Genomic DNA, 22,949 nt, shown 5'->3' with positions numbered 1-22,949 from the left:
TGAAATATCCAGTTTGGAATATCGTACGTACTGTTGTTGGTGTTTTGTTCAGGATTTAGAAGTAAATGAAAGGTAAGGAAGTGTAGTGGTTCAAAAGTCCAGAATTTGATGAGTATATTCTTGACTATTAGCAAATATTCAGCAAAACATACAGTATGTTTTTTCTTGGGAAAAAAGGCAGGTTCTTTCCCAAATGCTGACTGATTATGGTTATGTTGCAATTGCAATATTTCCTCAATACAAAGCAGAACCAGCCTTTTTCCAGAACTTAAAATCGACACCCACACCTCAGATTTGTTGAGTGATTCAACTGAATGAATGGGTGAATGAATACATCAAGTCAAACTAAGAGGTCAATGCTAAGCAGTAGCTCAAATTGTATAATTACTTTCGTAAGAGTAGGAGAGGAGAACAGTGTACACAGAGTTCACTGCATGAACTAGTTTGTGAAAATTGTGTGAGTGAGTGAAATTAACCTTTTTCATATTTGATTTCAATTAACTAATGTTAACATGGAAGAAGTACTCAGATCTCTACCTAAGTAGTGAAACTACTGTGTGAAATATTCCGTTACAAGTAAAAGTCCAGCATTCAGAATATCATTCAAGTACAAAAGTATTAGCATCAAAATATACTTCAAGTACCAAAAGTAAAGGTTTTTCCTGTACAGAATGGCCCAGAATAATATTCATTATATTATTGAATCATAGTTATTCATGCGTTAATCTGTTCATCACTTTAATGTTGCAGCTGGTAAAGTTGGAGCTGATTTAAATTACTTTATGTACTGCATTGTGGTTTAATATATAATACTACATCATCATTTATTAGTTGATGAAAATGTTCGCATTATTAATCTGGATCTGCAAAGCATTTTAAAATATTAAATAAATGTGGTGGAATAAATTGTACAATATTAACATCTGAGATGCAGTGGAGTAGAAGAATAAAGTAGCAGACAATTAAAATACTCAAATACAAGTACCTCATTATTGTACAGTACTTGAGAGAATGTAGTTGGTTAAATTCCACCACTGTTAACATACATACATTTATTAACTAATAACTATACTTATTACCAATACTAATTACTAACAACTACTAATATTTTCAACATCATAATTCATAATTAGTCCGGAAAGTAAATAATAGAGCTTGTTTGTAAAACAAAAATTCCCAGGGGAAGAACCCCCATACTGAAGTCCAGGCTCAGCATCAAATGTCCTGAAATTCAATACATTTATATATATGTGTACACTTTTCTCGGTCTTAATAATTCAAACAATAACTAAAACAACTTTTTGTAGTAGCCGTAGCTGGATGCCTTTTTTCAAGTTAGAGCAACGGCCCCTCAAAAAATGTTAAACTATCACTCACACACAGCAAACACTCTCACTCATGCACACACCCAAAGTGATGTCAGAGGTCACAGAGGGGAGATGGGGTGGAGTGAGTGAGTGTTTTAGGGTGAGTGTGTGTCAGAAAAGTGGGAGGGACAGTTTTGTGTGTATAAATACAGCACTGGGATGGACACCAAAACGAAGAGCGCAAAGACACCTGAGGAGCAACATTTTACTAGACGCGTATAGGAAGAAGCTATGGCAAACATCAGGGGTAAGTGATTATATCTATTTATTGTTCTATCTGTCTGTCTGTCTGTCTGTCTGTCTGTCTATCTATCTATAGTTGGTGCTTTTTGTCTAGATATCTTTCTCCCTCTATCTCTTTGCAGTCCGTATTACAAACTTTATGGGAGATTATTATGTGTGTGAAAAATGTGCTGATGCATGACTTGACGCTCAGATGTGATATGACCCATCCTAATTCCTGGAGCAAGTACAAGTCTGGCTAAAACAGGGATCCGACTGGCCAAGGGAGGCTACATTTAAAAGAAAATAAAAAATATATATATTTGTTTGCTTTTGGCATACCACCATGCTACAGTATGTTGGTTGAGCTACATTTATCATTTCAGCACATTCAGTTTCCCCAGGTTAGTACATTTATTGATCTTACTTTTAAGGAATATTCAACATTTTGGGAAATTTCTTGCGGGGAGGTAGATTAGAACATGTCTAATGTCTGGACTCGGAGACAGTTAGCTTAGATTAGCATAAAAACTGATGGATACGACTACCTTGGCTCTGTCAACGGGTGACAAAATCTAACCTAAACCTCACTAATTAACAGGATCTCATTGGTATCTCCACTAGTTGCCTGGAAATGTCATAGTGATGTCAAGACTCCAGGAAGTCACTGAGCTTGGCATGGGAAAAGCAAATAAATTGTCACATAAACCTCTGTTAGATCACAACTTGTCGTTTTGACACTTAGGTTTTTGTACGGATTAAACAAACAAAAGATGACGTGTTTATCAGTGAGCTTTAGAGGTGTTGGTAGGTAGATGTTATTAGGCTTGCTCATTCCTCTCGTTTCCCAGTCTTTGTACTTAACTCAGCTCAGCTAATTGTGTCCTTCATATTATTTACTCTACGGTGTTGTAATGATCTTCTCATCCAACTCTTGGCAAGAAAATTAATGAGTGTATTTCCCAAAATGTCCAACTCTTTCTTTAAATAGAAAACATGTATTGAAAGCCACAACTTAGTCATCAAGTTCAACCACAATGCAACTCTCTGTCAACTAAGGTCACAACATAGGTGAAACTCTTCTATCGCTGCCAATATTTTATTTGGCAACAAGACAGCCGACCACAGACACAGTTTATGGATTGTTAATCTTTTTTTCTTTTAGGTTTGATTATGGATGTGAATCTGAGAAGTCAGGAAAACAACTTGGCTCACCGCACCAGGGATATTGATAGGGAGCGCCTGATTGTCCGCAGGGGTCAACCGTTCTCCATAACTGTGCAGTGCTCTGAGACTCTGCCTCCTAAACACCACCTAGAACTGGTTCTGCACGTTGGTGAGTAGCTGGGTGGGTAGCTTGATGGGTTTCTGATGCTAGTCCAATCTGAACTATATTCTCCATTTACAAAGTAAATGGTGTACCCTAGCAAGACAAAAATATGTTAAAAACAAAAAAAAGACTTATTCAGCATGTAAGTATGCATTTTGACACATCAGATCTTGACATTGCAGTCAATTCAATCCTTCTACCAGCAGTTTAGCCTGTCCTCTGGACCGGAGTGTATTATTCTCTTCCAACTAAGCTCCATCATTCTATAACTTTGAATAGCTAGTAACTTTTACCAGATTCATCACCATGTCATTGCTACAGTGGTAGGAGCTTATTATTGAATCCCAAGACTTAAATCCTGCTGAACACATTTCACACATAAAGCTTTAACCAACACTTCTACGCTGAAAACACATAGCCTATACTTTCTCACATGCAAGTAAAATATATGTATAAAAAATACGTTTAGCAGCCTTCCTTAATAATATTAAACAGCTTTCATATGACAACCTGTGTGTTGCTAAATATCCTGAGCCCCATAAAAAGAGAGTAGCGAACAAATGCTTCTAGTCAAGTTAGAAGTTAGTCAGTCCTAGACCCAAACTACAGTGTTCATCTGTAAACAACTCTTTTTCTTGTCCCAAATCCTCCATTTAATTTACAAGGACAAAGTGTATTTCCCTCACTTGTCCTATGCAGACCACTAATGCAATATTTGGTGATTCTGGCTCAGATAAACAGCAAGAAGCTGAATCGACGGTACGACAATCCATTTCATGAACTATAAAAGTGTTTTTTATGTGTCTTCAGGTAAGAAAGACGAGGTGGTGATCAAAGTTCAGAAGGAGCGTGGGGCCGTAGACAAGTGGTGGTTCAACCAGCAGGGAGCGCAGGATGAAATGCTGCTGACTCTGCACAGTCCACCGGACGCTATCATTGGCCAGTACCGTCTGGCTGTGTTGATGATGTCACCTGATGGACGCATTTTAGAGAAGACCGACAAAATTAAGTTCCACCTGCTCTTCAACCCGTGGTGCAAAGGTAAAACATAAAGCATTGTGCACACGCTGTCCGCTATGTGCTTTCTCCAAGAGGACTGACTTCACATTCACACACGCTAGCTTTTAAACGTCATCATGCAGCTCCTGACGTTTTTAGTTTGTACTCAGTGTCACAATCTAACGTGTGTTGAGTCAGTCAGCAGAACCAAAAACATCCCCTCACCAGTTTGGTGCACCCAAGACAAAGACATAGACCGTACGACAGGTCCCCATCATGTTTCAGCCCGACTGAGCATTTATCATCACCAGCATCACAAAACACCAAATGATGGAGATTCTCACAACAGTGTCATGTTTTTCTAATTGAGGACCTCAATGCTATGATAATAATTAAATAATTCATATTGCAAATTGATTTTGTTGTTTCTGCTTTTTGTGTGTGTGCATTTGTGTGTGTGTGTGTGTGTGTGTGTGTGTGTGTGTGTGTGTGTGTGTGTGTGTGTGTGTGTGTGTGTCTGTGTGTCTGTGTGTCTGTACCAGATGACGTGGTGTACCTCCCCGATGAGAGTCTGCTCCAGGAGTATGTTATGAATGAAGATGGAGTCATTTACACGGGGTCCTGGGATAGCATTAACAGTATTTTCTGGAGTTATGGACAGGTAGCTTTCTTTCTCTCTCACACACACACACACACACACACACACAAACACACACTGCGTGAATGGGTTGAGTATGTCTGTGACTGCCAGGCCAGTAGTTGGCCTGTGCGAATTGTCACAGCAGTGTGACAGTGGACAGTTGGGTGCTTCAGCTGGATCAGGAAATGTGTTTGTTGGACGGAGGAAACTTCTGGACGGGAGGTGAGAGAATGTAACCAAACCACACAAACAAGGGCTTGTTCCTTCACAGCTCGCAGAGAAGAAGACAAACAGAAAGAAGGCACAAAGACAGACTGACCGATGGGAAACAAATGTGATTTGAAATCTGTTTTAAAAAAAGGTTGAGAAGCCTCTCCTGTTCAACAACCAACCTTACTTGTCTTTGCTTATCTCTCGTGTTTTCTCTCTGTCTCACTGTGACTCTCTGTCTCTCAGTTTGAGGACTATGTGATGGACATCTGTTTGGAAGTCTTGGACAACTCCAAGGATGCCCTGAAAAACTCAGAGATGGACATCAAGCTCAGATCTGACCCCGTCTATGTCAGCAGGATAATCACTGCGATGGTGATGATCTCTTTCACTCTCTGCTATAACAACACTGAAGGTTTAACAACAGTACAAAAAAGGCATTTTATTGTCTGAGTGGGAACGATACTTTACTGATGAACTTTTACATTCATTGTTATAAACACCTGGGGAGTGTAGCGCCTTCCCAGAAATACCATCAAAACAGATCAACAGGACCCTTCACTGTTTTACTGTCAAATGATCCCTACATACAATCCTATACACATATTGTCGGGAAGATACGTGAAAATCGTACCTATTCAACCCTTTGCTTCCTGCAGTGATACACAGCGTTTAAGATTTCTCCTCGATATGTTGTCTCCACCCGTCCAGGTGAACTCTAACGGTGACCGGGGTGTGTTGACCGGTCGCTGGGTGGAACCGTACTCTGGTGGAGTTCCACCGTACAAATGGAACGGCAGCGTGGCGATCCTCCAACAGTGGAGCAAGGCCGGGGCGAGGGCGGTCAAATATGGCCAGTGCTGGGTGTTTGCTGCCGTCGCCTGCACAGGTGAGGCCTCCAAAAATGGCACTGCTGCATGATTGAACGATCCCCATGAGTGCTACTGGCTGTATAAGGAATGTTTTTAAAGGAATATTTTGGGAATACCACTTATTTGCTTTCTTCACGAGAGTTAGCTAAGAAGACGGATACCACTCTCAGGTGAATTCACAAACAAATGTATGCATAGTATCTCATTTAAAAAAATGAGCAAATAGCACAGGAGCTCCGAGATGCCAGAATGACATGTTTTCTTATAGTCTAGCAGAATCCTTTTGTGAATTTGCCCCTCTGTACGGTGATTACATAGCTGCAGCCAGCAGCTGGCGCACGTAGCTTAGCATTAATTGTGGGTCTCTAATATTCTAAAGCCTGTGATCTGTGTTATGTTCACAGTGCTGCGCTGTCTGGGAATCCCAACACGCCTCATAACCAACTTCGCATCAGCCCATGATGTCGATGGAAACCTCTCCTTCGACATCCTGCTGAATGAAAGACTGGAGAGAATTGACGAAGGAAACAAGGCAGACAGTAGCTGGTAGGACCACACACACACACACATTGATTCTGAATAACATTTTGTAGAAAACGTTACATCATCTCATGTAATGAATTATATCTTCCATTCCTCTCCTCACGACATTTAGGAACTTCCACTGCTGGGTCGAGTCCTGGATGAGGAGAGGTGATCTTCCCAAAGGAAATGACGGCTGGCAGGTTTTGGACCCAACCCCTCAAGAACTGAGTGATGGTACGTTCCTGATTCTTAACCTAATCTCTGTTATTCACCCCTCTCTCCTACTTAACTGTCTATCTGTGGTTTCACAAGACATTTATCACTGTGTCCACATTGGAAACTGAACTACCCACCTGTTTATTGTTGTTTTTCATTGCTTTAAACCGTTCCCAGGATTGTCACAGCTAGCTTTCTGTGGGACCATGTTATGATATTTTAGATCAGAGGCTGGTTGGTTCTTCCTATCAGCCTGATAATCAAACTGAAATACCATCTTTACTGTAACTTTACTGTAACTTACTGTAACCTATTGCTGCTTGCAACTAAATAATTTCCCCTCGCGGGATCAATAAAGTTACTATCTATCTATCTATCTATCTTTAAAAAAAATCATGCTGGAAGTGGCTGAAAGAAATATGTACTTCTACTCTTTAGGTGAGTTTTGCTGCGGTCCGTGTCCAGTGACGGCAATCAAGGAGGGAAATCTGGGAGTAAAGTACGACGCTCCGTTTGTTTTCGCCGAGGTGAACGCAGACATCGTCCAATGGATCGTCCAACGCGATGGCCGACGACGGAAGGTTTTGATTCACACTCATATGTGCTCAAGTTAAAAAGCATCTGCACTTTTCAAGAATTAAAAAAAAAAGAATAGTGCTGATGATGATTGTTGTTATCGTTACAGATCAAAGTGGACCAGGCGAGCGTGGGGCGGAATATCAGCACCAAAAGTGTTTACGGCAACCAGAGAGAAGATGTCACTCTACACTACAAATATCCTGAAGGTTAGTCAGAAAGTCCACACACAGGAGTAGATCAGTGATTGCCGAAATGTACAGAAGCCATACTGATAAACTATCAGTATGTTATTGGCTATAATCACATTCAGTTTAGTATACAGCATTCACCAACAATGTGTAGGCTCCCCTAGTTTATTCTTCTGATTGTAAGACTTGTGATTCAAGAGAAATCATAAAACTGATTGAGCATTTAACTGATCTGCTCTGAAGCTCCATGCTTTCTGTAACTTCCACAGTTTAACGTGTGAAATATCTGCTCAGACTCATCTCTGCTCATAGGATCAGTTGTCATTGACCAACATCTTCTCCACAGGCTCCAAGAAGGAGAGAGAGGTGTATGAGAAGGCGGGACGCCGGGTCACGGAGCCAACCGATGAGAGCGCAGAACCAGGACAACTGAAACTGTCAATCAAGCATGCTAAGCCTGTATTTGGGACAGACTTTGATGTGATTGTTGAGGTAGGCTCAATTACGTCATGTATCTCATGTTCCTCCTTGTACTCTGTTCTGATTTATGGACATTGTGTGATATAACATCAGGTGAAGAATGAAGGAGGCAGAGAGGCTCATGGTCAGCTGATCGTGCTGATCACCTCTGTAACTTACAACTCTATCCACCGAGGGGAGTGCAAGAGACAAACAGTCAGTGTGACAGTGCCAGCTTACCAAGGTAGCTCAAAATATACACAAAAGGTCTCCATGTGGTGCGCCATGATATACAATTTTCCCATTTAATGCTTTCTCTTTGTGTGTGTGTGTGTGTGTGTGTGTGTGTGTGTGTGTGTGTGTGTGTGTGTGTGTGTGTGTGTGTGTGTGTGTGTGTGTGCAGCCTACAAGGAAGTGCTGCGTCTGCACTATGACGACTACGCCAAGTGTGTCTCTGAACATAATCCGATCAGGGTGAAAGCCCTCTTAGAGGCTCCGGGAGAGAGTGAGCCCATCATGACCGTGGCCAACATCCCACTGAGTATGCCTGAACTCCTCGTACAGGTGAACACACACTGAGCACGCCCAGAGGTCATAGTAGGACCATGTGACCATTTATAAGGTTTAATATGCTTGTGTGATGTGTTTATGAAAGGTAGAGGACTGATTAGAATGAAACTATGAGTGCACATCTCAGTTAATCTAAATCTAAGATTTACGTAGGAGTTTGATGTTTCTTATATGAGATTTATGAGAAACATCTCACAAATCATTCTTGGAGGATGTTTCAACAGATTCAACAGTCGTGGAAAAAAATAGCATGTAATTTAAAAATTTCAACATTTGTTGACCGGTTTGATATCCAAGATCTTAATGTTAGCTTTCAAAATGTTCTTCCGTTGGTTGAAGTTTCTGCATATAACCACACAAGGACATATTTGCAATCAGCTGACATCTCCTTGGATTTCGAAGAACCTTGCCTGTAGTTTGATTGAAGAACCCAGGGTCTAGATTAAGTTCCTGATGTTTGATGTTTTGTGTTTCTAAATCGGAAACTGTGATGTCCTACACTGTCATTTGTACGCTGATCAAACATCTGTCGTCTATTTTCCAGGTGCCTGGGAAGGCTGTTGAACAGGAAGAAGTAACGGCCTTCATCTCCTTCATCAATCCTCTACCAGTTACTCTGAAAGGTGGCGTGTTCACTATGGAAGGGGCCGGCCTACTGTCGCCCACTGAGATCGCTGTTAAGTGAGTACTGAGTCAGCCACCTTCACTGCAAAGCATGTGCAAAGAATTGACAGGCACACACTAGAATCAAAGGCAGTGGTTACGTCTAATCATCCTTTCAAACAAACTGTCTAAATGTACGTTCATTTCCAACGTTCGCCTGATGAAGGTCCGTCGCCAAAACCTCGCAAAAAAGTTAGTTAGACAGCATGCAGGATTTTGTTTGCAACTTTTGATCTATTCCTCTCTCTCCTGCACATGTCTCGTAACAAATGTGCAAAGTCTTCTTCTGGTTTGAATGTCTAAACATCCAAAAGGAATTGAAAAATGAGGCCTGGTCTCCCAAAACTTTGAAGTCTATGTTAGAAGTCCAGAAGCACAATGGATCAGAAATGGGTATTTTCAGTTCAAAAACTAGCTTTTGTAGCTGGACTAGCTGTGTTTGATCAGTGGGTCATGTTGGCATGATAACTTTCAAAATGACATAAACTATTAAAGCCACTGCCTCGATTGTCATTCATGCTCCCCTGAGGATGACTCTCAAATACTTTTCATGTAGCGATGGCAACAGATCAAAACTACTATATAAAACTAAAGCATTTATCTTTCTCTCTCTGTCTTTCAGTGATGATATATTTCCCAGCCAGAAGGTGTCTGTCAGGCTCTCGTTCTCACCCGTGCGGCCGGGGGTCAAGAAGCTCCTTGTGGACTTTGACTCTGACAGACTGAAGGACGTGAAGGGAGTCGCCACTGTGGTTGTCCACAAGAAACACCGCGCTATATACACTGGACGTTATTGAAAACCTTTGAGCTGACTGGGACACGACTCCACTGTGGGTTGATTGGAGGCCCAGCGATAATTTCATCTGATTTTGCCGGATTCCAACTCTGTGGCACAGATGACGAGCATTAAGAATAACTATATAGAAATAGACATCTTCTCACTGACGGTCCCGTTTAATTACCTAAGTCATCAGTATTAAATTGAAACAGTTTGAGATGTGTCCTCCAGGTTGACTGTGACCTTATCCACTTAGAAATACTGGATACAGTGTTAAAGGCCCTATGTGTCAGATTAGAACATTTCTGACTTTGCATTATGCCTGGCACTACATGGAAATGCACAGAGGTGACGCCTCTAGAAATAATGTAAATACAGAATGATTTGCTTTTTGTTCATGTTCCTCCTCTGTACCATTTAATTTCTATATTTCCTACTTGACTGAATTGCCAAGTTTCCTTCCATCTTTGTTTTTTTCTCATGATCAACTTTACAGCAGATTTTTAGTCCCTGATAATGAAATGACAACCATCAGGGCCTTCAGTGGTTAAAAACATTGTGCTATATGCATGTTCTGCATACTTGTTGAAAAGTGTCTGATTTCACTAAAATGTATGTTTCATGTTGTGTTTCTTAAGTCCCTTATTGCACTGTTTTCAATCCTATTTTAATCAAAATATGATTGGAAGAAACCAATTATTTCATTTAATTTAATCATAATATGATTATGATTTTTATAATAATTCTGTGTTCAAGTTGATATGAAACATGCTTTCAATAAAAATAATTGTTTCACCAGTATTCACTTGATGACATGTTATTACTGTACCACTGGATGTCTATCTGCAACATTATTTTAAACTGTACAGAGAAAGTTATTCTACATAAGAGGGACTCATACTGTCAGTCAAAGAGTTGGAGTTTAAAATAGATTTATTAAGTACACTGGTCCTGGTTGAAGCAACATTTGTTGCCTTCATCTGCAGAGATTGAACGCATCTACAAGAGAAGTTGTTAAACTTCTGCGAGCTGTGAAGGAACAAGCCCTTGTTTGTGTGGTTTGGTTACATTCTCTCACCTCCCGTCCAGAAGTTTCCTCCGTCCAACAAACAGAGTTCCTGATCCAGCTGAAGCCCACGAGTGTCCGATGTCACACTGCTGTGACACTTCACACAGGTCAACTACTGGCCTGACAGACACAAATGTACTCAACCCATTCACGCAGTGTGTGTGTGTGTGTGTGTGTGTGTGTGTGTGTGTGTGTGTGTGTGTGTGTGTGTGTGTGTGTGTGTGTGTGTGTGTCGGTGTCGGTGTCGGTGGGTTTGTGTGTGAGAGAGGGAGCTACCTGTCCATAACTCGAGGGAATACTGTTGTTGCTGATGAAATCCCAGTTCCCCATGTAATTAACCTTTAATTCATCTAAAAGGAATCTTCATTCATAACACATACTCTTGAAGCAGACGGGGAGATACATCACATCATCTGGTTAGGGTTAGGGTTAGATACAGTTCTTGCAGTGTGACTAGTTGTGGCTGCTGTTATTGCTAATGAGCTAATAAAAGCATAACAAGTATTTTCTATAGAATTAACATTTTAATGTTTCACATGCTGCAAACATCTTATGTTACCACTTTATTACACGATGATTCCTCACACTTTTTGATTACCCATAGCTATGGGATGATAAAAGGCTCAAAATTGTCAAAATGGGTGATGGCCTATATTTGATACATGAAGAACAAATATTATTCTTGCTTGGAGTGCAAACCGGGCCCAGGTGTGTCCAATGCTGCTGATTACACTCAGTCAGGTCTGCAGTCTTGGAGATGGAAAGCACAGAAGCAGCAGAGGAACCAGACAGAAGAGCCTCAAACTCTGGACTTGAACTCTGTTTAACCAACAGCAAGAATAGAATTCAGGAAGTAGACAGCGCCTCACCCTGTAAGTGATAATTAATGCAAAATGTCATCTCTCCAGAACATTATTACAGTGAGATTACTCATGTTAAAACATGAACATGAACGTCACTGGACAACTCTTAACCTAGTTGTCTGCGCACATCAGTTTCCTATTTCAAAACAAGGAGTTTAATACAAGTTCTGGTAAAAGGCTCAACTTATTCTCCAAATGCTGTTTTTAATATTGCTCACATCTTAGTGAAAGCATTTATTGTGCTTGAGAATGTATGAGTGAGGAAGAATCACCATGTTAAAGTCTGTCAGTGACAGACTGTAACACAGCAGAGACTCAGAGGCAACCTTTTTTGTTGTTGATTAAAACTTTGTTGCTTGATCTGACTACACATAACAGAGATATAACAACTACATAATGATACAACAGCAAGCAGGAAGTCATTGGTTACAAGCTGATTGTGAAAAGAGCTCTGTATTGGGATTTCCTAAGGAAAAAGCATTGTTTCCAACAAGTTTGACGATTAGCCTACAACCAAAGGCGGGTCATTGTACCACTACAGCTAAAGCACCAGCAGAGAGAGCAACAGAGCCGTGTTTAAAGTTGAGCCGTTGTTGCTATTGAATAACATGACGCTGTCTTCTAGTTAACAGTCTAGCATAAATACATAAACCATCGTGAGATGGAGAATAAAAGCATTGATTTATACTGTTGTTGTCACGATTCGTGTTCTAAGTCAGGATGGCCGAGCGGTCTAAGGCGCTGCGTTCAGGTCGCAGTCTCCCCTGGAGGCGTGGGTTCGAATCCCACTTCTGACATCAACATTTTCTTACATTTAGATAAATGTCGTGTCGGTTTCTACAAACTTACCATGCATTGTTTGCGACGTGTTTTATCCATACAACATAGTTTTCCAAACATATGACCAACGCACATGATAACATTATATATTCAATACAAACTGTATTGTCCATTTTAGTGGAAATTTGTAATTGACTTCTTACACCTCAGCAGAATAGAATGGGCCAATCAATACGTAAGCCTAACTCCATGAAAAAAGAAAGAAAATCAGCTTAAAATAGGGATTGAAATACATAAATAAATACAAGTTGTGATCTATTTATTGTGCTCTAGGCTATAGTCGTTTTTTTCTTGGCTGTTTTTGTGTGTTCATATGTTGTTTGTACGGTCTGACCCATATATGACATAGTGTGTGTTTAGTAAAAGTGATGGGGTGAATGATGGTTGCTATTATACTATTTAGTTTTTCTTTATTTTGAACTTGCAATGAGATGAAACATTTTTTCCAGTGGCCTGAACCAGTTTCATTTTCAAACACCAGCACACAAAAGTCTTCCTCACTGTTGTTTTATGCCAGTTCCTTGTAGGAAGTTTTTGATTTTGAGTTCCACATTAACAGCATTCTACCAGGTCATATGTGTCATTTATTAAACTCAGTGCAACAGCACATCACCCATTTGTCTTAACATGATACATGCGGAAGACAAATATGAACATACATCAACACTAAGAGGGTCTCACTGTGTCGTGTGTTTTTTCTTGCCCCACCTCCTCCTGGTTTTCAAACACATTAATGAGTCACTCTGAGTCAGAGACCTCTGAGAGCTATGGGAGGTGCTAGGAGGAGATAAAGACGGTAAAAGAGGGAGAGACTAAAGCATGATGAAATACTCACTGTGTGTGTGCGTGTGTGCGTGTGTGCGTGTGTGCGTGTGTGCGTGTGTGTGTGTGTGTGTGTGAGAGAGAGAGAGAAAGAGAGAGAGGGCAAGGTGTACAGAGGCTCACACACCAGCACCATTAGACACCTGTCAGTGCAGGTGGAGAGAGTATCTGCTGGATATTGGAGCCTGGAGGTTTCACTGGAGGGCTCCTCTAACTCTTTCGACAGTTTTCTTTTTATGACTATAAGGACTTTGTATTTTATTTAATATTTGTGTGTTGGACATAACTTAACTTTAATCTGAAGGTTCAGTCTTGCTGTTGCCATCAGTGGATGAAGTCAATGGTTACTGAATCCCAACATTCAGGTGTTTTTTGAGTAAAAAACTGTTGGAGGAGGAAAGTTTTCCTCACAGACGTTTATCCTGCGACTGCATCTCATCCTCAAGGAGTTTGTTGTTGGTGCTGTTGTTTCCAAGACACCCATCTTCAGCTGAGCTGCGTGATCATGGCAGACTTCCCGTCCAAGGTTACCACGGAAACCAGCTCCCCAAACTCCCAGGGCTCTCAGCAGGGGGGCAGCAGCCTCCGAGGGATGGCCGCCAACGTCACCACTATGCTTGACATGTCCTTTATCCGAAGCATCCCGGCCGTCCTCATGATGGCTGAAATAGTATGTAACAGACGCAGAGCTGTTCGCTTTCTACTCATTTCAACTGTGTATAATTCTGTTCTATTCTAATGTATTCTGTTTCATTATGACGGAAGCCATTAGTGGACTAATTTCCAGGTTATCAAAGAATAAGGCTGGTGATATTGTATATTTTTAAGTCAAAAAAAGACCAAAACCAATGCTTTAATCTCCCAATACTTTCTGACTTCCTTACCCCACTGTGGAATACATCTTTAATAGAAAGTTATATAGTTGAAGGTTTTTTTCACAAAGGCTCAATGATTTCCTCAAAAGGCTGGGCTCTGTACTTTCTAGCAAATCTTACTCAAACAGGAGTGCATTTTGGGGGGGGTCTATTTTCTCCGGATTAATACACATTTGGTGCTCTGGAGAGAATTTAAGGCAGCAGGACGGCGTATGTGTGATCAACTCCAAATATACTTTCCATTCTCTGCTTTCATAAAACGCCAGCAACGACATGTTGAAGAACCCGTGTGTGGATAGGGTTATCTAACCTGTTCTACCTCATTACTGAGGATGAGTTCAAGGCAAACCACACAACATGATAAACTGTCAAAAATGCAGTCAATCTTACAGCAACTGCAGATAAAGATATTTGTATAGCTTTTTCTGGTGCCACAGGAATTTGAATGTGTGTCAACAAGCTTCAGTTGATACACCATACATATCACTGACTGTCTATCAGCAAAACACATGACTGTCAGTCGTCAAAGCCTCTGCTGTTTTGCTTGGCGGTGTGCACACACAGTCATGTCTGCTCAAATTAGCAACTGGCATAGAGCTGAAATTGAAATTGATGAGGCATTTCTGAGATAAAATTTGATTATGAGAGTCAGCGGGACTGTTATGTTTGCTCTAATGCAGGAAGATTGAATGGAGCACAGAGGCTATCAGGAAAACAGTAATGAGCATTAGCTCAAACCCATTTCCCCTCTCTGGTGATGTATTTGCATTAAACTCTGTCCACACAGAGGACATGTGACTGGAGATCTTTGTCCCCTGAAGGCCCCGTCCCCTCCTGTCACACCCCTCTGACCATCCCTTCATTACACTGAACCCATAGCTTCGTCTTTAAGGACCGAGCTACAATGTTCATTCTGTAAATTATGGGATCGTTAAACATGTGTCACCTCGCCGTGCTTTAAGAGTGGCAAGCTTTTATTGGCTTTTGATGGCATTGTAGTAGTCGGGCCAGTTATCTAGCAGTATCAAAACGCTTTTTAACTCTGGTTAAGTTTATGAGGTGCGGCAGGTAAACCCTGAGGTGAATTTTAACATTTCTCTACCAAACGACAACTACAGGGCCATCGTTTCAGCCCAACCGTTGGTGAAAATAAACAGCAACCTTGGCCTATATGATGTTTCTGGTAGTGTGTGAGTGGGTACGGATAAACAGGCTTATTCCAATGTGAATACACCAGTAATGCTAAACTAGCTTGATAGTAAATCTTCATGGCCAGATTTTACTCATACAGGAGCATCATCTGTACAGGCATGTTGATTATTTGTATTGTGGCACTTTTAGTCTCAAGTGATTTGTTTTAATCAGGTCATCATTTGAGCTGCACCTAACTGAACTGTGTTAAAAATGTCTAATTTTGCTGACTTGTCAAACTTAACCAGAATGAGAAGAAGAGAATTTCAAAAACGGTTGTTTCACCTGGTTAGACTTTTCATGGCTAACCATGGGCAGGTTTCAGTAAAACCGGATTCATATTTAAATGATGACATCATTTCCATAATTACACAATAATAGTAAATTAAACTGCATTCATTTGTATTATTATTAAGTCAAACATATAAGAGAATTTACTTCCGGCTGGCAGCATCAAAACCAGTCACAGCTAAAAGAGAAACATATCTTCAGTATCTTATTGCATGCTATTTGAGTCTTTTTGAATGTTCTGTCTGTTTGATTACTTTAAGCTTGTTGAAGCCTGTGTGCATGTGTGCATGTATATGTGTCTGTGTGTGTAGCAAGGTCATTTTCCATTTTCCCCACCCATACTTGGGCAACAGCAACAGAAAGGGAAGAGAAAAGGAGCAAAAAAAGGGAAGTGGCTGAAAAGTTATTTGAAAATGTTTCGAAACCAAACGTTTCTCTTTTCTACGTCGCTGCACTCATTCATCTGCAGCGTGTGTATTCATAGAAGAGCCGGCTTCCTTTTTCAAACGTCCAGCTCCTAATGCAATATTGATAAATAATATGCCCAATGCATTCAGCGTTATATAAGACATCTGCATAATAAATACATACTGGAACTTGTTGCAGTGAGCATGGTTTAACTTGATGGATCGTCCTCCTTATCACGCAATTAGACATAATTTCACCTTTCTCCTGAGACTGATTTGTCCATAATTACATTCAGTGTTAAAGTAATAAAAAGTTAGGATAGATATGTTTAATTATTTAAATGTTTGTTAGCGTCCTGCGCTAGTAATTGTGTTATAGCCCTTAGTGCCCTGGCAGTGTGGCGATATTAATTATGTAATAGATATGCTGTGGATCTTGGTGGGACCATTTTACAGTTTTAGTCGGGAAGTTAAGATTATCTGCTGTTGCTCTAGTTCAAAACAGAGCGCTTTGTAAAGGTCAACATAAGAGTGCCTACTGTGTGTGTGTGTGTGTGTGTGTGTGTGTGTGTGTGTGTGTGTGTGTGTGTGTGTGTGTGTGTGTGGTGTGTGTGTGTGTGTGTGTGTGTGTGTGGGTGTGTGTGTGTGTGTGTATCAGGTGTGTAAAAAGTGAAACTTGATCTCCGCATACATAACAGACTGTTCTTTCATGTCCTTTCTCGTGGGACAGAAGCAGAGAGACACAGAGGCAAAGAGAGGGGCCTGGTGGAGTTTCTGTGTGGATGACATCTCTGTTTTAAAGAGCCTATGTGAAAAATGTTAGGCATGAATTTCAGATATAAATGTACTGTACACTATAAAGACCCTGACCAACGATGCTGGCAGCATCTATCACTCTCTATATATTACATTGACCGAGGTTTATGGGAGATATGGTTTTGTCTGTGAACCTATTTGGTGGATGGATTCCATACAAGCATTCATGTTCTCCAGAGGATGAATCCTACTGACGTTGGTGATCCCCTGACTTTTCCTGTGGGGCCACCAGCAGGTTGACATTTGTCTCTAAAACTATTGGATGGATGGTCATGAGATTTGGGTGCACACATTCATGTTCCCCTAGAAAAAAATGATATAAAAGAAATTCAGCAGCCAAATTCACAAATTCTTAGCATTTGTAGATAAAAGCCAAATCAATAATCATGGTCAATGGTGAGCACGTATATTTCATTAATTACCCTTTGTTGCACAAACAGAAACATGAATTTGCAAACAAAAATTTGTTTTTTAATATGTATGATTTAGTTAATTGCTGTGACAGCAGCAATAGTTTTTTTCTTCAACATGATAATGCTTTTTTAATGCTTTTTTCAACCCGTGGTTATGGCAGCCAGCTATAGCAGAATAAAGCTCTTTCTGTCATGACAGTTAGTCTTACTCTACCAAAGGGTCTCTCCTTTAGTCTGGTGACTCTTTACAGCCGTCTGAAGGCAGCAGGTATCCACTCCATCTGCGGTCTCTTACTGGAGTGATGTTGCGCACTGTGAAGTTTGCACAAGGCCGATCCACTGGTTACAGTTTGTGCAACCGGCGTCAGACTGTTGTAAAATAACTACAGAACCCCTGCGTGCTTATGTGCACATCAAACATGTTGCTTTGATTCATTATTCTGCACAGTTTCTTCTGAACATCAGCAGGCGTGTTGGATGCCGACACATTGAAAAATTCCCATGGATCTTTGAACTGTTTTCAATGGGTCAGTTTTCAACAGCTCTGTAAAATAATGATTCAAAACGGCAGGTTTGATTTGCTCATAAGCATCGGGGGTTCTGTTATTTTACAACAGTCTGATGCAGGTTGCACAAAATGTAACCAGCGGATCGGCCTTGCGTAAACTTGACAGTGTGTAACATCATTCCAGTAAGAGACTGCAGATGACACTCAATGTTAATTGAGCAGCAAATAACTATTTGATATGTAAAGATATAGTGGAGTAATGCAGCCTGAGCAGAGAATGAAGTCGCTCTCCCTCTCTCCGTGTGTTATAAACCGAGCTTCTCTGGTCTTTGTTTTGGTAGAAGGCGAGTCCCTCCCTTCATGTCCCACTAGCTAGCTAATCGTCGCCGCTCTGCACTGCTCTCATATAGCGGTTATCGCTGACAACGCGTCATCGTGATGGCGTAACGCCCACTCTCAGGTCCTGTTGGGCTGTGAGCACCGTTAGCCGCCATTGTGGCTCAGTCACTTCCATGTTTGCTGTCACAAAATATATCCTCGGAGGAGGACACTTTAATTAAATGCACATGTGAATATTATCGTTATTGAAAAAATGCTAACCTGTCCTTTAACAGTTGTGTTAGGTAGAGGGAGAGGCTCAAAGTTGTCCCCGACGTGGTCTCATTAACACATATTTTATTAATTTGAAAATGACTACTTTTCATATATTAACAGTTAATATCTTTTAATGTCAGCACATTTAAGTTGCTTGTCGCACTTCACCTCTCTCTCTTCTTAGTTGGTCTGGCTTGTTTCTCTCTCTCTCTCTCTCTCTCATCTTTCTAGGTTCTGGGGCTGCTCCAGTGGGCGTTGATAGCCAGCGTCCCCTACACGTGGGTGCCAGCCTATGGCTGGGTGATGTTTGTGGCCGTCACCCTGTGGATCCTCACCACCATCCTCTTCTTCATGATCCTATTCGGCGCCCAGGAAAAACTCACCTTCGTCCCATGGCCCCTGACGGTAGGATGGGACGAAAGGGAAGGGGAGAGGAAGGGAAGGGAAGGGAAAGGAAAGGAAAGGAAAGGAAAGGAAAGGGAAGGGAAGGGAAAGAGAGATAAGTGGAATTATAGGTTTTGAGAGTGGTATTCCAGGGTGTGGAGAAACTAGATCAAATACTTTTGTTCATCAGTTTCTGGCCTTAAAGCCCTCTTTATAACATTAAACAGTGATGGCTGAATAAACAACAAGCTATAGTTTGAAACAAGGCGTTCTATGCTATTATTTGTGAGGAATTTGATACCTAAAAAAATCTATCCCACTTCAAACCAGTGAGAAGAGCACATCTTTCATGTGAAATCATCAAAACTAAAATGATACCACTGACAACACTGAGTCTCCGTGGGCTGTTGATATTAGTTATATTCAGACGCAGACTGACCGATAAGGCACACTCTCTCTCTGCTGTCTCCTATAGGCAAGACATTAGGGCATTTGGTCATTAAATGCATTGAGAAATGGTTCAAAAACTAGACGAAGGCAGATGGATTTACACTGAAGTATCCATGTCAAGGATCAAGGATCATTTGAGGTTTGATCAAATGAAAGGAGGCTGACGAAATAGGACAGTGAAGTAGGTTATGAAAGGAGAATGCCAAAAGACAATAGAAAGGTGTGGGCCAATAGACAAAAGGGGACACAGGGACACAAGCTTTCAGATGGAGTGTGGCTAATGTTTCTCCTCTTTTGCTAGGTGATGGTGTATCACGCCGCAGCCACGGTCCTCTATCTGACCGCCTTCCTGGCCAACGCAGCATCCGTGCATCCCTACCGCTACTTCACCTTTTTCTACGGACATATGGCAGCTGCCGCCGTAAGACACCTGACACCACTAATACTGACTCACATACAAAGACCTGGTTGAATATGCAAGAACCAGTCGGACATTAGATAGATAGATAGATAGATAGATAGATAGATAGATAGATAGATAGATAGATAGATAGATAGATAGATAGATAGATAGATAGATAGATAGATAGATAGTAACTTTATTGATCCCGCGAGGGGAAATTATTTAGTTACAAGCAGCAATAGGTTCCAGAGCAGCAATAGGTTACAGGTATAAAAATCTTAATATTATATAAAAAAAAAAACAATACACATGTCACAATACACAATATATACAATTATAATAGAGTAAAGATGTTATATAAAAAATGCACACTATATACACAGTGAATAGAATAACAGAATAATATTAAATCAACTAAATAAACAGTAATGCAGAGGTTTAACCAACAGTGAATGATTTGGCCCGAGGTGATTTATTGTAGAGTCTTATAGCAGAGGGCAGGAATGTTATCCTGTATCTGTCCTTGTGACAGCGGAGCTGGATCAGTCTGTTGGAGAAAGTGCTCCGCTGTCCCTGCAGTAGGTGGTGGAGAGGGTGATCCGGGTTATCCAATATGGATAATAGTTTCTTCAGTGTCCTCCTCTCCACCACCTGTTCCAGATTGTCTTGTTTACAGCCGATGATGGAGCCGGCCTTCTTAATCAGTTTATTAAGTTTGTTTGTGTCTCCGGCTCCAATGCTGCTCCCCCAGCAGACTACGGCGAAGTAAAGTGCACTGTGTCACAACAGACTGATAGAACATCTCCAACATCTTACTGCACACGTTGAAGGATCGAAGTTTCCTCAAGAAAAAGAGTCATTATTCTCTGATAATCTGTCTGCAAAGGCAAATCCCTCTGAGAAGAAACAAAAGTTTGGTCACCAGATACAAATCTAGGCCTGCTGTCCTCAGTAAGCCAAGGTTTGAACGCTCGGCACATTTTCTGTGTCCTCCCTCCCTCCCACTGCCATCACTGTTTGACTAGGTGTGTTTCTGATAGCAGGTTTACTTATCAGGCGGTGGCAGGTAGACACACACCTCCAAGTTAAGAAGTGAAAGAGGCAGAACAAGACGTAAGGTGAGGCTTTCTTATTGCTCACATGGCTGCAGCGTGTCGCATGATTAGACGTGTTTTTAAGTCCAGTTACCTTTGTACCAGAGCTGCCACTAGCTCCTCCCCTCTGCCGAGTCAATGTTCAACCCAAAAGAATTTGGAAGCAGTGCATCATATGGGAAGAGAATGTGTGTGTGTGTGTGTGTGTGTGTGTGTGTGTGTGTGTGTGTGTGTGTGTGCGTGTGTGCGTGTGTATGATCACCAGTGTCAGGAAAACCTTGCTGGATATGCTGCCTTATAGTCTTTTCAACAGACTAAAGTCCATGCTGGTTTACAGCTACAGTAGCATTTGGCACACATGACTTCACACCCACCCACACACACACACACACACACACACACACAACCCAGGCCCCTGTCCTATCACACACTCCTTTCAGCCGCATTTTATTGCCTCTGAGACACACCGGTCCAGATAAATTAGCATTTAGCAGGTATAATGGCCGATTAGGACATTGTTAAAGCGATTGAATCACAAGTACCCGGGATCTTTATAGATGTGAATATACAAAGACGTAAATCTTTGATTTATTTTGACTGTTGAAGGTTTGAGACTTTTGCCCTGCTTCCTGAAGTCATGTATAATTGTATCTCTTCTCCCCCTTTCACTTCCTCCGAATGTCTCCCTCCCTGTTTCTCTGGCTCTTTGTCCGTCTGCTCAGTTCTTTGGTGCTGTGGTGACCTTGGCGTACGGTGCCAGTGCTTTCTTCTCCTATCTGAGCTGGAAGGGAGACGGAGGGAACGCTGCCACCAACACGGTGCCGACCTAGGACTCAAACATGGGATGCTGATTTCCTCCTGTTTTCTTTCCCTCAAGATGCTGTAGTTATTCGGATAGTCTACTGTTGATACGTATTACTGCTAACCCAAATCCTGACCTCTTCTCAACCCCAGTATTAATAATAAGATGAAACCTTATATATACTCTATTATACTATTTTTTTGTCCAACGCATTACTTTTGCCGTCACACTATCAAAAGAAAGTGTAAAATGTACTGTATTACTACAACACAATACTTCTCTCTGCGCTGTACGCCTGCACTTAGGCCTCAAATTCAGGCCTTCCTGAAATCATACATTTCATGATGCTATTGTAAATACGCAAATATAGCAGACAGTGCCTTGAATTATTGGTAATCGTTCGCTATATTTGAACACAGCCAGGCTAGCTGTTGTTTATGCTAAGCTATGCTAACTGGCTGGTGGCTGTAGCTTCATACTTAACGTGTTGTATCAATCTTCCTCTCTAACCCTTTGCAAGAAAGCGGGTCATCTTCCCAAAATGATAAACTACCCCTTTAAGGTATAGATCATCCAACTATGGAGGACTTTACAATGCAAAGGAAATAATAATTTGAACTGCAAAGGAAATGCAGTTTTTTGTTCATATTCTGAATGACATCTGCCATTCTAGCAAATATAAGAACATTGTAAAATATGTTTTATACAATGGTCCCTGGTCAGTTATTGATGGAAAGATCAGATAAGCAGTGTAAACTGTTCCATTCCTGGGAATGTGGCCTTTGAGAGGGAGAGATTAAACATCCTGGTGACAAGAACTTACTCCAAATTTGACAGCCTGACCAAACTTTTGATTGTAACGTTTCCTCCAGTGTGTGGTACTACTATGACGTGACTTCGATCGAGGAGAAAAATGAAGATCCACGGTTCTTGAAGTTGTTTGTTTAGTATTTCTTGTTTACAGAGAGCGGTTGTCGTTGCATCGGTTAGGCTGGTTGAGCACCACTGTAGGACTGTGTCATGAGAGGCTCGACTCCATGCTTTTGCTTTCTGCGACGCTCATATTAGGGAAGTTGCTCTAATACCATAACACGGCCGTGCAGAAGGTGTGAAGAATGACTGTTTGCTAAGTATCTCTGTCCTGCATAAATCAAATGACATTGTTCCTCCTGGATATACAGGCTCACGTTGACGCTTAAGTTCTCCATAGACCAAGCCAAAGCCCTGATAACGAATTGAAAAATGTACATGGGAAAATGTACTCTGTTCATCACGCATGTTATAAAGATGCAGGACATTAATGACTCTTTCATGATAGAAATATTGTACTCATGGAGCTGTGGAAAAAGGTGTGTAACATATGTCCTTCTGATTTATGATACATTGCTCAACTCCTGTTGTATGTGCCTTTATGACATATGTGTCTTTTTGTACCAAGAATTTGAATACTGTGGTGAGTGCTGCAGCTCAAGCCTGCACTTGTTCAAATAAAGCACTATGTGATGTCAA

The 22,949-nt window shown here is 41.1% G+C and overlaps 2 protein-coding genes and 1 non-coding gene across 3 annotated transcripts; all 3 read left to right on the top strand.

Annotated features, from left to right (window-relative positions):
• Positions 1-1,561: 1,561 nt before the first annotated feature.
• Positions 1,562-10,362, top strand: tgm2l (transglutaminase 2, like). Its single transcript, XM_068723383.1, has 15 exons — positions 1,562-1,614; positions 2,755-2,925; positions 3,730-3,960; positions 4,461-4,579; positions 5,015-5,143; positions 5,480-5,657; positions 6,045-6,186; positions 6,296-6,399; positions 6,820-6,962; positions 7,067-7,166; positions 7,495-7,640; positions 7,722-7,851; positions 8,011-8,171; positions 8,722-8,858; positions 9,463-10,362. Exons 1-15 carry the CDS (start codon positions 1,599-1,601, stop codon positions 9,635-9,637), a joined length of 2,082 nt encoding a protein of 693 aa, XP_068579484.1. The 5' UTR covers positions 1,562-1,598; the 3' UTR covers positions 9,638-10,362.
• Positions 10,363-12,264: 1,902 nt separating this feature from the next.
• trnal-cag (transfer RNA leucine (anticodon CAG)) lies at positions 12,265-12,347 on the top strand. The gene has a single exon. It is a non-coding gene; the product is annotated as a tRNA-Leu (tRNA).
• Positions 12,348-13,346: 999 nt separating this feature from the next.
• pllp (plasmolipin) lies at positions 13,347-22,949 on the top strand. Its single transcript, XM_068723565.1, has 4 exons — positions 13,347-13,882; positions 18,539-18,712; positions 19,443-19,562; positions 21,361-22,949. Exons 1-4 carry the CDS (start codon positions 13,718-13,720, stop codon positions 21,466-21,468), a joined length of 567 nt encoding a protein of 188 aa, XP_068579666.1. The 5' UTR covers positions 13,347-13,717; the 3' UTR covers positions 21,469-22,949.

Source organism: Cebidichthys violaceus, unplaced genomic scaffold (genome assembly GCF_023349555.1).
Source record: "Cebidichthys violaceus isolate CVI_PGR_0920_01 unplaced genomic scaffold, fCebVio1.0.p SCAF_3, whole genome shotgun sequence".
NCBI classification, from domain to species: domain Eukaryota; kingdom Metazoa; phylum Chordata; class Actinopteri; order Perciformes; family Stichaeidae; genus Cebidichthys; species Cebidichthys violaceus.
This window is presented reverse-complemented; position numbering and strand designations above follow the sequence as displayed.